Consider the following 17,742-nt stretch of genomic DNA (forward strand, 5'->3'; position numbering starts at 1 on the left):
GACTTTTAGCCACAGCGTGAACAGCCTCTGTAGCCGTGCAGGTGAAACATGGCAACATGTCAAGAATTTAAGAGTTATTTCAAAAATCTTTCCTTTGTTTCATACATAATAAGCTTGAAATAGATCTTTTATGATCTTTTTCCCAATGCTATCAAGTATGCCCATTTGCTTATTGTATCAATCCTGGCACTTCAAAAAAACCCCCAAAACACCAAACTAGCAATCCCCAATGCTTTTATAATTCACATTCATAAACAAATTATATGACAGTGTGATATATAAACATTAGGGTGGACAAAAGTTTGAGATGCAGCAAAATGTTTCTTTAAACCTAATAAAAACTAACTCTCAAGTAGTACTGAAAACAAAGGAAGCATTTACATGGATAACTACAGTTTTTCCTGTTGCTCAAAAAAACCTACAAGTACAGGATCTGCAAGATCAGATCAAGATTAGAAAGAGAAAAAAAAAAGATAGGTTACTCAATTCAGCACTTTTTTGTTTTGTTTTTGTTTTTGTTTTTTTTTTTTGCTTATGTGCAAAAAAAAAAAAAACTTGCTGTAACATGAATTGAGTAAATTTTTCTGAGATTCCAGTGTGTGTTAGATGCTGGAAACCACTTGAAGACCACATTTTGAATAAATCTTTTTGTGCTCCACAAGCAACAATTTCCCCAGCAACAACGCAGGCAGCAAATGTGAAACTGCTTTGAATACAAGTGTGTTTAGTGTTATGATGTCATATTAAAGTAAAAGGTTACCATGTCCTTTAAAGGAAATGCTTTTACTCCAGAGGAAGACTCTTAAGAGGAAAGAAATGAGCTGTAGCATGGTGGTCACTGTGACATGGCGTGTGCTGGGAAATGGCTGAGTATTTTTGTATTTTAAGTAATGTATTTATTTTCAAACTGTCCTTCTGGTGCTTTCCCCAAAGAAGAAAATTGATAGCTGCTGTCTCAGGATAACTGAAAATGCAGCATCCAGACCTGAAAGTGAGCTTCTACCTGCTCGACAGACACACCAAGGGCACGCCACATCCAGCATAGCAACCTGCCCCTGTCAGACAGGCTGCTGCCTTGAAGAGGCAGCTGAACTACTGTAATTTAATGATTACCATAATACTCTAGTGGCTTTCTACATTTTAGAAGACTTGGGTATGCCCCACCTCAGTCTTCTGTTACCTAAACAAACTTGATTCCTCTCAGCCTCTGTAAGTCAGTCACATTTTGCAGATTTCTGTTTTTCTGTCCTCCTCCTGTTTATTTGCATTTGCCTTCATTTAGTGATTACAGTTAACTAAGAGCAGAAATAGGAACTCAATGACACAGAGCTTCAAGTAAAGGGTAGTCTGACAGCTATTATGTGTTCTGCAGAGCAAATTCATGAAGGAAAGATGCCTGAAATTTAATCAGACAATATTGTACCTAAAAAAAAAAAAAAATTGTCACTATTAGAGAATTTATTTTGTCCATAACGTTACGTATGATGTAAAAAAATTCAGGGAACAGCTAATAACTTCAATAATAATAATAATAAACTACTAATGTTTCCCAAAAAATATAATGCAAAGTTTTATTTATTTAGCGTTGCATACGAGGAACACAGGAAAAACCACACTGAAGCCTGAAATATTTAGTTGCTTGCCCACTAAAGGGTACCCTTTAGTACATACTACCTAATGAATCTGCCTCAATACTACCTCATATTTTTACTTCATTCTGAGACCTCTTCTGAGTAGCTGAAATTCTAACTTAGGAAGATCAGAATCAGCAAATGAAATGTGGAATGTACTTCCAAAAAAGTATAGGGAGCTAAAAGAATCTTCCAGATTTGAGCTCAATCTTAATTCTACACCTTCCTAAAGCAAACCCTTTGTTTTCCAACATGCAGACATGTCGTCACCTACTACTGAGTAGTTGCTGAAATCATTTACACAAGTAATAGTACATAGGAACAGCTGTCCCCTGATTTATAAACAATTATGATAAAGAATATCACAAGTTCTAACCAGAAGTGATATATGCAATCAATATGGCTTTCTGAGGATGTTAGAGAAATGTTTTAAAAAACATATTATGACTCAGACTATATGCAGTTGACAGTGCTTCAGTTTTTATTCGCAATCTGCACTGTAAACCAGGATAGCCCACAATAAGGGCGCAGTGAAATCTGATGCAAATATGGCACGGAGATAGACGTCTGTAGCTGTGTAAGGTATACTTAAGTAGTACCGTATGCTCAAATTAGAAGACAGAGCTAATGTAACTATATTAATTTATTGATTTTGAATTTTTATATGTGATGCAACAACATACTTAGATGGAGACATCTACTAAACAATGATTTGTCTTCATGGAATGGCCCTACAGTTCAAACAATAAATGCAGAAAAGTCCTAATCACAAATTCAGAGGTTTTTTTTTTTCTGTAGCTTTTGAAAGATGTATTAAGGAATTACTAAAATCTGTCACCTTTTCAAAACCACAGTCAAGGGATAATCAAATTTGGAGTGCTCTAACTACGAATTCTCTGGCCTCAGCATACAGGAAAGGCCTTTCAGTGTAATTTTAAATTTGAACTTTCAGAATTACAATGATCCCTAATCAGCATTACTCACATCCCTCTGATGCCATCAAGGCTCCAATTACAAAGCGTATGAGCTGCTGACTTAACCCTCTCTGTTGTGTATCATAATTCTAACAATTAGATACAATAACAACTTTACCTTATTACAACTTAAGTAATTTTAGTAGAGCAGAAATACATTAAAATGGGTTTTTAACCAACAGTTTAAAGAACCTATGTTATTAATTCAATTAAAAGCAGAACAAAACTGATCAATGCAAAGATCCCACTTGAAATTAGCTTTAAAATCAAATTAATGAGTAAATTCGCAATTCACAAGAATTGTTTTATCTTGTAGCACAAATTTGAGAAGGATTGCATATGAGGAACGCATGAAAAGTCAAACTGAGGGCTGAAATACTTTCTTGTCCATTAATTAGAAAACCCTGGATAATACAGGCCACAGCTGCTAAATTTCAGTGTAACTGTCACTGCGTTTCAGTAACAGACCAATTCCCACAACCAGTAAGCATGTTGGTTGCTAACACCGAAGGACTGCTTGCTGCTTTAAGAGTGAGAAAGCTATTAACTGCAGACAAGGAAGCTACTAATGGCCACGCTTACTAACCCAAGCAGCGGGTATTACAAAGCCCACCACGCTGAGTACCACTTACCGAAGATTCACTATCTCTAACAAGGAAGTCTCCTTCCACTCCCCTTTCGTTGAGGGCACATTCTGCTTGGTGTCGGGTAACATTCCCGTAATACCACTCTCTTCCAGCAAACCGTCCAGTAGAAGATGGTCCCGTGTAGCTTATCTGAGGTGGATGGGAAGTGTTAATGTTAGGACCATCACTAATGATTACTACATAGTTTTTAGGAACAAGACCAATCTGCCCTCTGGAATTTTTACATTTCCACCATTCCGGGTCATTTTCCGGCTTTTCAATGACTTCCATCGTTTCCCCTTTTTCAAAATTGAGCTCTTCTTCTGTGACGGAGCTGAACGGATACAGTGTCTGAACAACATGGAGTACTTTGGTGCCCTGGCCATTACTCATGGAAGCGCCTTTCCTTAAGCTGAGAAAACTGGGTGAATCTGCAGTTGCCTCCTCAACCTCTTCTACCACATAGTTCGAAGGAAACCAGCCGATCTGTCCATTGTAGCTACCTCTCCACCAGCCGTCGCTGCACTTCTCCATGACAATCACTCGGGATCCTTTAACGAGGGACAGCTCATCCTCCCTCTCTGCAACATAGGCAAATTTCACATAGGCTGGAATGTTAAGATCGTAAATCCGGTCGGCACTGCTGCCGTTGGATGGGTATTCTGCGTCTGTGCTAGGAGTGGGTGAGGCGTCTCTCGCACTCGTCTTTCTCTTGGTTTTTCCCAAACCTGTGAGAGAGAGAAACATAAAGCTGTCACTCAGAATACTTGTTTCCAGACTGCAAATGCTGGATTTGGCAACATGCTCCTCCATCACTTCAACAACACTGCTAAATCGAAGAACTCTTCTGTAACACTACTTCATCAAGAAACAGTAACTGCTTTAAGAGATTATCAGTAAGTCCAGCTGATGCACCATTTAGGTAAGGAGCAATCTGCATTATAATGGCTCTCTTAGCTTCCCAGAAGTACCAGAGTTTTTACACACTTAAAAACAGTGGTTTCTTCAGGAACCAGCTAATCATTGGAAATATTGCGCAGCTTGCTGTTATGTTTAAAAGTCCAGCCAAATGATCACGCTTTTTAATTTGGCTCAAGCAAAACATGACAGAAAATCTACACAAATAAACTAGCATAGCAAGAAAAGCTTAAGTTTCCCTGCAGACGACTTTTTGCTCTCTTCATTCTTCAGGCAGTCCCCAGGCAGCTACAGCTGCAGCTCCTTCCAGCTGCAACCCCCCTTTTGAAATCCACACCTCTTTCATCTACATTTCATCATGTGCCATAAAAGCGTAAACCTGATGGTGAGGAAGAGCATTTGCATATGATCCCCTATAACCTGAAAATTCTGATGTACTGTCGTGGCTTTAATTATAGGATGAAATACAAGGTACAGAAGAAACAACAGTAACATTAAGTACATAACTTTTTTTTTTCTTAATTAGAGGAACCATGCTAATGTCTGTTTAAATATGGGAGAAAAACTGCAGAACACACTTGGTGTACTTTTTAAACTTTTACAGCAAGGACTGCTTAAGCTTATATATAAACAGAAATATAAAGTGAACAAGTAGCCCTCTATTGTCAAATTCACTTATAGAAGTTCTGAAAAGAATACAAAAAATGAAGTCTCAGTATAGCACAAACCAAGCAACAAACAAAATGTCATGCAGGGGGACGAAGCAAAAATCAACACAGAAATTCTGCTTTTCTCCATGCTCCTAAAGCCTTGCTGGCAGGTGAGAGATTGAATTGAGACACAAATGAGTACACACCAATTATGGCAGATTAAATGGAAAAAAAAAAAGGACTTTGCTTTTGTGTCTTAAAAAAATCTGATAGGAGATGCATGCTATTTCATTTTTAACAATTCGGGACTACTTAACCTGGCCACTTCACTGCTGAAAATATCTTCATTTTTAAAATATATACACATATATATGTACATGCATAGATAATGAGTATCTTCAGCAAAGCTGTTTGTTCAGTGCAAAACTACCAGGTTTATTTCACAGGGCTAGCTGTACAGCATAGTCAGGGAGCACACACGCGGCCACGTAGGGATTGCTAAACCATAAGGGTTAAATACACCAATTAATACAGTCTTAGGGTCTCAGAAGACGGCACATTCCAATAACCCTGGAGTGTTTCCTGACCTCTCCCAGCAGCTCCTTGCTTCCTGCTGGAGCCTGCTTACATCCTAATGTCATTCTAACTACATCATTTCAGTTGAGAGTTGGTGGCTGCACTTGCAGTGAAAATGAGGGAGAGCAGCTTATTGTACTAGGGGAGACAATCGCAGGAAAAGAGTGTCCAAGCAAGCACTAATCAGAAGCTGGCCAGGCTCTGATCACTGCCAAGACTGGAAATTTTCATCAGTTCAGAGATCATTTTCAACCGAAAGGCAAGGATGTATCAGAACTAAGGAGCATTAAATTAGGGTGATATAAACAAACACAACTTAAGGGTCATTCTGTTAGGAAAGGGGGGAAATTGCTTGTCATAACTTCACAGAAAACAAGCAACTACATTTCAACAGATCCACTCTATATCAAGCTCTACTCTGAGATTGAGCCTTTCAGATTAAAAGCTTAGGTGTTGATGTGCTTTGTAATAGAGATATGCAGCACTCTGTCTTGGAATTACAGCGGAACAACTAATAAAAAACACCCCACAACAGATGAGAAATAGCTGCCCAGAAGAAAACTAGTTGAAAATCAGAGCACAGAGATAACTATGATATGGGGATATCATGTAATAAGAGAATACTAGAAACTGAATTATTTAGAGAAAAAAATCGTTGACCAACAGGCAAAAGAAACAAATTTCTCAAAAAAATTCTAAAGTTTGATAAAGGTGTCTAAACATTTAGCAAAAGGTTATCATCCAAGGTTATCTTTCACTTGGAGTTTCGTAAGTTACGCCTTTTACCATAAACCTTCCAACACTATGTCTTTTGCATAGTCTTTATGCAGTACAATGCATATGACTTTTAAATGTTCTTTTCTATCCTTCCCATTCAACACAAACCATAACAACACAGAAAAAAAAAAAAGCAGGAAGTTCACTTTTTTCCTTTATCAATAAAGGCAGTCAGAGCTCTGCAGTTTAAGTTTAACATTTAATGTAACCAAACTTTTTAAGGTTGATAGCAGGGTATTGATTAGCCTTTTGCAATAGCAGCAATGTGCACCAAAGATTGGGTTTCCAGCTGGTTTGACCAAGACTATGCAGAACTATGCAGAACTCATCTGCAGCCAAGCACAGCAAAGGGCATGCACAACATTATCTAACACTCATTTTTTCTGTGAAGTTACAACATTCATAACTGCATCTACGACAGAAGAGGAAACAAGTTGTTCCATGAGCAGAAGTAAGGAAATCTGTTCCTGCTTTTCTCCTTACACCTCCTGCTGCACTCCTCCTCCTCTGCCTCCCCCATCTCCTGTAGGATTCACAATAAGTCCCCTTACCATATGACTGCCTTCAATCCTCAGGTCCTTCTCATACCTCCAGCTCCCCACTGCAACCTCCAAACTGCCCTCAAAGTATACTCCACTTCACCTGGTGTTGCCCTCGCTGCCTTTCAACCCTGCCTGGACTGAGCAAAGAGTTAGGATTGCTCTGGCCTCTCCTCCAGTGAGGAACGCCAGCATCAGTCCTCCCAGGCACCAAGTTGGAGAAAACTAGTTAGTTTATTTCTGCCAGTCTGTCAAGTTTGCTTAAAATTGGCTGAGTTATCAAAGGTGGACAGATGGATGGACAATGACAGCTGACTGTAACAGCATGACTCGTGGAAGCTTCATTTCCTTAGGAAACAACTCTAAAAATATAATTTAGTAGGATGACTGGTCATAGCTAAGCAAGAATAAAGTTAGGACAATTTTAAACTTAGTATGCATCTAGGACAAAAATCACAACTCCAATAAAAAAATATTGTACAATCTACACGAGTCATCTCCTGGAAGAGTAAACACTGCCACTACTCACTGCTAACAGAAATGTTCACTTACTACTGTTTGTAAGGCTATCCCTACTCTTATAACTGAATGTAATAAAACCCATGTAAGGAACTAAATAGAAAACAAAACATTCAAACACTTTGGGAGTCACATTTGGAAGAGTCAAATGCAACTGCAGTCATTTGGCTTTTTTATTGTCTTTGTTCTAATGTAACTTTATCTACTAGTGAAAGACAACTGTATTTTCCCATTCTGGCTCATTGGTCACAGCTCACATGAAGCCATAATCCTTTTAATACAACTAGTTGCGGTAAGGAGAAACGTACAACCATAGATTAGCTTTCAAGTGTGGGGGAAAATGGGAGCAAAAGCATTGCAAAGCAGCAGAAAGCCTGTTTTATGTTATGGCGTCTCATAGGAAATAAGTGTTCAAAGTCTACAGCTGATCCACACTAAACTAGTTAATTTTCATTCTTATAAAACAAGTTGCCAAGTGATGTGAGTGGATATACTGATGAGATTAAAAAACCTGCTTGGCATCACTGCCAGAGAAGGGATCCACTGCAGATCCTCCTCTCTGCAGTGAAAGAAATCATCTGGCCCTGAGGTTAGTCCTAGGGAGACTCAGAAACATGACTCCTGCATGTCCTCTTCCCCTCCTCGCTCAACCATGGCTCTAAAGAATAGCTTGTTTTGCAAGCAGCAGGCTGAAGGAAGACCATCAGCATCATCATCACCACGGCTTGGCTTCGAGAACGAAGATCTGGGCAGGGCTTTTCCCACGCTCACTGCAAGCAATGAGTGCACCCTTTGGGGCTGCGCGGTGGATTTTTTAGGTGAGGCACCAGCGTGCACGGAACTGGCTCCACCCTTTCCACCTGAGGTTCATCTGCCAGGGCCTAGTGAGCTTGGATGGTGACAGCGAAGTCCTCAGGTCGTAGGTTTGGTTAGAGTATCCTTCTCTTAGATGATGGATGCCTTACAAGGCTAAACGAGCTCCATCTGCCCGGGTTTGGAGTCAGAGTTGTCCTTCTCCTAGGATGGTTGCCCGAAGGCTAGTGAGCCCATCCTGCCCGTGGACACGCTTTGTCTGACCCTTCAGCTGAGACCTGTCTGGCTTGGGAGACCCCACCGGAGGCACATGCCACCACCAGCACAGCTCTTGACCTCACAAGGGCACGCAAGCTCCTTCCCCACGGCAAGGGGGTGCCCGTGAAAGAGTCGCTGCTCTACCTCCAGACATCACAGACCCGGGCACGGGGCAGCTGCGGCCTGCCAAGAACAGGAGTCCTGGAGGGGGAAGGAAGACCATGCTTCCTGTGAATTAGCTTCCTGCCTCTTAAGTCCCCATTGCGCAAACCCAGCTTTGCACCCTTTCGTTACCAGCTTGCCCCTGTGACGCCCTTCCCATTGTACCTGCAGGTCCTCCAGCTTGCACCTCCAATGTCTTCTCCCTGCAGCACTTCCAACCTTCCCACCTGGTGCTCCTTAAACTCCCCGAGGAAATGTCTTGAGCTTCCCCCAACTCCAAACCTCAAATTTCCGTCTGGTCACCCCCCTTTGGCCCAACACTGTGATAGTGTCCGTACCCTTGCCTATGTCTTCTGCCATACTGATCACGCTCCTGACCCAAAGCTTGGCTGCCTGTCAGCACAGATGCCCCAACTGCCCAGTCTTCTCCTGCTAAAACTGAAAGAAAGATTTCTCTCTCTTCCTTCTGCCTTCAGTGAATGCACTGAAATAAGGCTGCGTAGCTACAATCTTTATGAAAATTGGTACTTAGGTAAACAAGTTTAATTACCTTAATACATACTTTATCAAATACACACATAACACTTGTATAGAAAGATATTTTTGGCCGCTAGTCAAAAGCCATATTCCATTTGCTAATCATGGTTTATATTACATACTACCTTTACTAGAAAAACCCTATTTACAAAACGGGTATCTTTTCCTAATTTTAGGAAGACTTCTTTGATGAGTTTTTCCATGCTCCTACAGGTTGGTATCCTTGCCTGAAACTGATGAGCAACCACATTCTGTATTTTAACTGCTTTTGCTCATCCCCAGGGGTGAAAGAACAGTCACTGATGTGGCTGCGTAATGCATCTCGGCAGGCTTATCTGTACTCATTTATTTTATTAAGTTCTATTTAAGAATAACATGCACAACACTGAAGATATTTGCAGTCAAACTGTCTGGCATCCTCCTTCCAAGACAGCTCCCTAACTTTATTACATCTCATATGTAGCTTAACTCTAAATACGCTAAATATAGTTGCATTTCTTTTTCAAAGGAATTTTAAATTTATTTGATACCTCAGATCACTGATTTTTCCATTCTCCCATCTTCTGTCTATAAAAAGTCAGTTAATACCCAAAGTCAGTTAATACCCAAAGCCAGTTTTTGAAAAATAGTTGGAAAGTGAAACTAGTGTCGTCTGAGTTCTCCCAACGTATCTTTTCTAATAGCTTTTCTGATTTTAATACATAAATCATGAGCGAAAATATTTTCTGTTGCTTACCTGTACATCAACTCAAATTCACAGGACAAAAAAAAAAAAAAGCCTTTCAGAAAAAAAGGTGTAATGCAAGCAAACTGCATTGCTTTGAGAAATCTTTTTGAGAAATGCTAAACTATTTCCAAACCAGAATTCCTCAATCCAGACCTCAATGAAAGAGAATATGCCACTAAATATGCCAAATATAACTGCTTAAGAAGCCTACAACAACTTCTCATTAAAAAATCAAGGGCAACTGAAAGCAATCAAGGAAGAACACCACCCCCACCCCCAAGTAAGTGACCTTTAAACTACAAAACCCACTGCAAAACCAACAACAGAAGTGTCTCAATACAACTGAGTTCTTGGAAACCACTTCCTCTTTAATGGACTAGATTTATACTAAATGGCATGCTTCAAATATCCTGTTATCACATTTGAAGTAGCTAGTTTCAAGTCTAAATACATATTGGAAATATAACAACAAACGCTGCCGAGTAATGCTGTTACCTGCCCTCTCCCTATGGCAATCAAAAAATCAGCTTTTAATATATTTTCTTTTATTGCTATATTCACATCTTTTAATAGATTTTTTTCATAACAAGTCAGAATTAATTTTTCTATCAAGCACTCAACCTTTTATGCTTGAAATTAGTTTTTCATCTGTAGTTACATGTTACATATGAAGCTGTAAATCATCAAAAGATTAACTCAAATATGACAAGGGTCATCAAACAGATATTTGAATTAATAGTACATCAACTTCTGCCAGCTACTTTCTTTCATAGTCTCTTTACCAATATAACCACCTTTTTCTCAAAAAACTAAACTATGCCGTATCACCTTGTCAAGTAACAGGAACTGATACTAGAGCTGAATTAAAAGCACACTTATCTACAGTCAAAACAAAGGTGGGTAAGAAATGGTATATTTCATTTGTACCTCTCTAAACTAAATTTTGTAGATGTTTTTATTTTTTAAACCCTCCAGAAACACAAAAGTGATGCTCTGCCCACGTGGGAAGGCATGCAAGGCTAATGAGGAGCCCTGCCTTCCCACCAGACCCCAAGTTGCCCAACCCAGCCACAACTAACCCAAAGAACTGTAAACCAGTTAGTACGCAAAAATCAACCCGTGATACGCAATTCTGTCAAAAGCTGACTAAATGGCATGATTTAGCACAACAAACGCAACAGCAGGCAGGTTTTTATGGGTCAGCATGAGCACTGCGGTGCCCCTTGGCTGGTGCTGGGGTTGTGCTTTGTGGGGCTTAGTGCCTCTCCATCCTTGCACGTGGAAACACCCTTGCTCAACTTCCCAGTTCGTGCTCGATGGCAACCCCTTTCAGCACAATGCTCAACTTCAGTGCTTGAGTTTGCAGCTATTCAGTATCAAACTGAGTAATATATACAACTGAAGGTAATGAGAAGAGGAGGAAAAAAGAGAGAAAATTTCGGGAGGCAGTTCCTTCAGCTTCTGCGTTATATCTTACCCGTGTTACCACAACTCTCATGCAGGCTGTCAAAGCAGGGGTTTTAAACATAACATGAATGAGCACTTGGAATTTACTTTGGGGGAAAAAAATCTTTCATTGGCATTCTCTGAATAATAAGTCATCTCTGAAAGAGTTAGAAAAAAGAAATATTTTAAAAATAATTTCTTTAAAGTTTAGTGACATCTTACATAAATTTAAGAAATCATTTTCAGCTGAGATGAAAATAGGTTTCAATTCCCCTAAATATAAACCCAAATTTTACAGAACAGGTCTCCTAGTTCTAAAAATCTTCAAAGCAACCAGAAATACTCATTCAATTTACTGATCAAGTGTTTATGTTAGATGCAGCAGAAATGAGCAAGTTTATAAAAACTCATTTTCATTTAGAGGTAGAATTTATTCAATATATTAGCCAACTTTTACTTAACGCACTTAAAATCATTATTTTTTGTGTGCATTTTAATAGAATTGCAATTTCATCTGGCTTCTTCACACATATGCAGTTAAAAAACCGTTCCTTTTCCATTTACCAAGTTATTAATCTCCTAATATTAAGGCTCTGAATTATATTGCATATTAATGCATATATGGTTAATAAGTATGCAAAGTATCTTTTTTAAAACAAAAAAAGATTGCTTTAAGAAAGAAGTAATTAACTTTTCAGGAAAATTCTTAAGAAAAAACATAAACAAATGTAAATTAAGTAATTAATTCACCCAGTATGCAGATAAATACATAATTTCTTTGCAGCTAGTAAGATGTCCAGATCATCCATTCAGCTGTATGTTATTTATTGTAATTTTAAATTTACTTGTCTTTGCTTCTTTATTAAAAAGGAATTCAGCTGACTGAAGTTTCTTCTATTACATACAGAAAAAACCCAAACATTTCTGCCTATTTTCAGTCTGCAACCTCCTACCCTTTCTTCTTCCCCTCCAGTTTCCAAGCGAACATTCAAAGGCCAAGATCCATATGGGACAGTCAGTATTTTAGAATCAACACCCCCATCAATAGCACTCTTTAAAGGACAGTGCTATAAATTCCAGAAATCCTCAACTGCATTTGTGATACAGAAATGAAGTCTTACAGTTCTATTAATGACTTTTTGAATCTTCTTTAAGAAGCTCAATATCAAAAAAAGTCACACTAGAACAAATCAGAAAACAGAAGCTTGTCTTTAAATGTTGAAGTGAAATTTTGATATTTCGACAACCAGGCTGCTTTATCACTATGTTTTGCAAATACAGGAAAAGGTAGTGTCAAAGTTTCCCATAAATCAAACACTATTTGGTATGGAGGCTTCCATAACGACATCAACTCAACAACCGTATTAAAAACAACTACTGCATTAATTCTTGTAATTTAGACTGTGTTAAACATGCCTATCTGTTATCAGGAAAGTACATTCAAATTTCATTACCAGATAACAAATTTCCTGTACCCAGAGCATTTCAGAGCAAGTGGTTAAAATGAAAGCTGTACTACAGGGATGTAGTACAGCTATCTGGACAGAGTTTTCCAAGGGCATCAAACACATCACCGAAAGGCTTCCATCAACCACTCGTGTGTTCTTACTCCAATAGAAAAGTAAAGTAGATGAAGTCTTACTGGGCAAATTTAAAATGGCCTTGAGATTTTAAATCCTCTGTGGAATAGGAAAATGGCTGTCTCAGCCTTAAATAGAAGGTCTATAAAGTGAATGGAGCTTCTTAAGATCTACGATTCCAGTTTCTATGAATTTAAATTGAAGACAGCTTGCTTTAAATAAACAACCTTTGCTTTTAAAAACAGATCATTTATATATATTTCCACCTACTTTGCAATTTCATTAATGACATTCTCTTGATTTTATAGGATGCCCTGATAAAAAAAAAAAAACCAAAACAAAAAAACCCCCAGAACTACCCTAAACCTAAGACAGCCCCATCATTCTACAACAGATTTAAAGGTACGAGAAGGCAGCACAGCAGCTCTGCAGGACTTACGAGAGCTTTCTGTTCCCTTGATGCAGAGAAGGAAAGCTACACCATTTTGCCTCGCCTTCATAAACACTTAACATAATATTGACAAAAAAATCCCTAACATGCATGAGGTGCTCCAATATATTGTCTACCCCAATACATACTCCTGTCCCTCAAAGATGATCTATATTTAGCTATCTTGTATTTAAGTGAAGCAAAACAGGTCCTGAAGCACAAGACAGCTTGGGATACAAATCCAACTTGCTAACGTAAGTCCACTCTTTTTTTAATTTTATTTTTCAGCAAGTACAAAGTAGACTACCGTGAATATAAGATAATGATCTTCCAATTTAAAGACTCTTCCAGATAACTGAGATGGAATCATTCTGTTTTGGACACAGGCAATTACAGTACTAACTTGGTCTTTTCACTTCCTGTTTGCTCAAATTTCCTCTCAATTACGTACATGAAAATGAAAAGCTTAATAGGTGTTACAAATACGTATTAAAGTTCCAATCATCAAGCCCAAATCTGAACAGACAAAATTAAAAAGCAGCAAATATACAGCCCCTCAACTCAAAGAAATGCCTTGGAGACAATAATGCAAATACTGACTAAAGGGCAATCCCTCGGCATGAAAAAGCTCAAGATGGTCCCTCCTGAACGTAACACGGTCAGCTACTCATTGAGGTTATACTGTTTTATTAGAGTTTGCCTATACTAACACCAAGCATGACGTAAAGCCTTAATCCTGCAGAACAAGTTCCTGAATAAACAATTAAAAACTATTTACACCGGTTTGTAAATTGGTATTGGCCATGTACAAGAACAATGGCATTTTCACTACATCAAAATACATTTTCCCTTTCTTTTCTCTTTCACTTTCCATTTTCTTTCATTTACAAAGTCCCACAGACTGCTGAATAGGAGTGACGGCAATGACTGTGAACAGTTTAGATAATCTACAGCCAAAGTCCTAAATCAATTTTCTGGTGCAAAATACAGCTACATATAGTCAGAAACAGCACCCCTGGACATCCACCTGGCCAACCTGACCACCCATTCACAGTAAGAGTGGTGTCAGTCCAAATCTGTTTGCTGAGACCACGAAAACTACTTGTCAGTAAACAATCGTGTTTACCATTGGAGTGACTCTCAAAGAAAGCTCTCTCTGCCACTAGAACCTTCCTCCTTAAAAAACAGAGGCAGTCATTTTCTCTCACATAGCAGGTTTATGCTGGGTGTCCGCATACATTCTTACTTTATAGACGCAGTTCACAAAACAAAGCATTCCTGAGACTCGGAAAAAGGAAGAAAATATTTTCTCACACATTTTAAGACAAAGCCCAATTTTTTTGTGTGTGTGAATACTAATTTAGAAAGTTTATTTGCATGGTATGGAAATACGTCACAGAACAGCCACTTACTGTTCAGGTCTTCAAAAAACCTGAGAAACAGAAAGCAACAGAACCTGAGTGGGACCACATAGAGAAAAAGTTCATACTCCAGAAGACAGAAGACCCTGGAAGATTAGACATTAAGACAGCCCAGGGCCCCCAAAAATGAGAGATCCAGTAATACTGAAAGAATTATTTAAAGATGCATATTGGAGGAAATACCCACATCTAAATGAGAATAATTGCCCAGTGATGCTAAGACAGCAGGAGGAGCAGCTTCTGTCACTTCAGCTTGCCTTTAGAGTCACTGGAATTCTTTGGAAAATGGTGTCCCCAAGACTACATACACAGGCAATTGATTTTTCATGGCCATCTTTGGTCTTTAGAAGGGTGATCCAGCTATGCACACAAAACAAGGTATACACAAGACCTCAAAATCAGCTACTGCTGACTGTTTCTTCTCTGCTACCACCTTCATGCGCTACAACATGAAAGTAAAGGAGAGGACAGCATGCAGAAAGAGACCACATTTTCTGAAGTTCTGTACTCACTACATCCCCTCAATAAGCACATGCTTACACGAAGGGTCCAACCCAGGCAGCAGGGTGCAGTGCAGTGACCCACACTGTGGCCCCAGTTCTGCTGCTTCAGCAGACTTCTATCCTCCCAGGAACCCGAGAAAAAGGAGGACAGAAGGGAACACAACCCAAGAAATCCAGTACAAGACACTACTTAGTATAAAAAAAAAAAAAGTACTCTACAATCACTGCCTCAGAAGAAGAGACATAATTAACAGATTGCTTAAAGGATTTTATTCTATGGAAAAAATGAAACATCAAAAGAGTTGAGGGTTCGGGCACAAATTTTTAATGCTAAGAGAGCAAAAGGCTCTGCCTCCACAGATGGAACAGGGTATAGGAAGAGCTACCAGTAATGGGGTGACTGTCTTTAACAGGGAACGATGAAAATACCTTGAGACCTAATTTTTGGGCTTGCTTGAAGAACAAACATGATTACATGTTGAATTATAACAGCCTCAGAGAGAGGCAAAACCAAGGGTCTGCAAAGGTGACAGCTGAGGGAAGTAATACCACCACAGAACCAGTACACCCAGCCACACTAAGTTAAGGCAACCGTTTTATCTTCTCAAAATGTAATTATGACTAAAATAAAGGCTTGTTTTGCAATCTGTAAGTGTCAAATTGTGCCTCCAATCACACACGCACGCTGCATGGGGAGGAGGGAGAGAGGTGCTAAACTTCTAATACAATATGAAGAAAAATTTATTCACGCAACATAGACTAAAACCAGCAAGATTTCTTTACACTTGCAGCATTGCAACATTTTACTGCAATCGTTGTACTAGAAAAGTCTGCTGAAAGGTAGGACGCATCATGGTTTTGATTTTATGTTTGTTTCAAACTCCTGAAGCAGCAACTCTTCTAAATTATCCATCCCCCACCCCCAATAAATAATTAAGGTAAGACAAACTTTAAGCAGAATATAATACATGTAGCTGTAAACTGAAAAAAGAGCAAACTGCCACCAGCTAGCACTGGAGTCGGGGGTGCTGCAACAAGCTGCAGGTTCTACTTTCACTAATGCTTTTGGCTTTTCACCTCAGGTCAGATAAAGGTCAGAAGCATACATCCAGCAGACAGTGTCTTTTATTGAACAGTGAAAGAAGCATTACTCTGTATCTTGAGTTATTCAGAATATTTAACAATTTTCTTCGCTTTCCAGTCTTTTTGCTGCAGGTAACAAAAAAGCATGGAGTTTGTGTTTTATTTTGTTTTATGTGTTTTTTTGTTGCATTAGTCTTCTCTGCAATTTCTTGAGCACATGGTCATTTAGAAATTATAACACAGTATTTTTTAGGAAGTCTGATTTTAGTTCCACAAAATAGACTTCAATTCCTTTAATGCTGCTTTCACTGGGCATAGTTGATAAGCATAAAATTATTTAAATTTTTACAGGCGTTCAACAGGTCTATAACCATAAATTTGTGAGTTTCTTTTGCATTCTGGGTAATTATTTTAATATGCATAATAGTAACACTAATTCAAAATTAATATATTCTTCTGCCATTATGTATATATCAAATTGATAGTGAGATAGCAGAGCCTGTGTCAGCAATATCTTCTTGTATCATTTTCCATATACAGAGCTACTGCTATTGAATATATCTCCAAATCTTCAAAGATCATTAATGAGATGAAAATAGCTGCTTAAGATAGGTTTTGATGATGATCATAAGGCAGACATGTTTCCAGAAGCTAGCAAAGCATCTGAATTCCTTATTATACAAATCATCTGCTACCACTCCAGTGGTATCAGCACTACCAGCTCCTAACGCCACATGCTCTAGACAGAAATGGAAGAAGTCTTCTCCCTGTGTTTAGAAATCATTGTGAGCATCTCTCATTTATCCTCAGCATCTAGTGACAGTAATCCATGCAACCAGATTGATCTTCAGAACTTCAGAACACCGCTTTTGAACTACTGAAATTGGGCCACTAAGATATTAAAAAAAGGTTTAAATCTGAGTTTTAAGTATTTGTATTTAAAAAGGAAGTACACTAAACCTCTTAACCAAGAGTGTTTTCCAATGTTAAAGAAAGCACTGCATTAAAAAATGACCTAGTCTGCATTTCTGCTTGTTACTAAGCAGTGACTCTCTGAAGGAAAAAAAGCTAACTTCCCTGGCAATATCAAGAAAGGCACAGTGAAGGTGGTCTTAAGTAGCTCTCAAATGTGAAGCTGTGAAGTTATAAATGTGAAAAAACCCTTTTCATATAAATAAATACAGCCAGGGGAGAAGGAGGGATGAGTAAAACCATTGATTCCTGGAAACGACAGTGTGTAACAGCACTCAAGAACTGCTGCACAGATCTACAGATTGACCCAGGTAGACACTGTGTAGGCTGACAACCACAGGAAATACTCCTGGACGCTCACAACACCTCTGAAAGAACGTACTAGGAACAGCAATACAAGTAAGGACTGGTGTCTGTACTTTACACCTCTCTTAGTGATTCTTACTTTCCATGTGACTATCTAGCACACTGAATTAAAACAAAAAAGTTACAGAAATGTTTTGTTGACTTACAGAAGTCATCTGAAGAGTCTCTCATGCAACTTAAACATCTCTGTGAAATGTTATTGAGATTACTGTTACTTGCTATCGCTGCCAGCAC

General features: G+C 38.7%; 1 protein-coding gene across 1 annotated transcript in view; it reads right to left on the reverse strand.

Moving 5' to 3' along the window:
* NCK2 (NCK adaptor protein 2) overlaps window positions 1-17,742 on the reverse strand; it is a 51,301-nt gene that overhangs the window by 7,217 nt on the left and 26,342 nt on the right. Inside the window, exon 3 of the mRNA XM_010134644.1 lies at window positions 3,238-3,959. Coding sequence (XP_010132946.1) covers window positions 3,238-3,959 — 722 coding nt within the window. The remainder of the gene's footprint in view (window positions 1-3,237; window positions 3,960-17,742) is intronic.

Source organism: Buceros rhinoceros, unplaced genomic scaffold (assembly GCF_000710305.1).
Source record: "Buceros rhinoceros silvestris isolate BGI_N320 unplaced genomic scaffold, ASM71030v1 scaffold13564, whole genome shotgun sequence".
NCBI lineage: Eukaryota > Metazoa > Chordata > Aves > Bucerotiformes > Bucerotidae > Buceros > Buceros rhinoceros.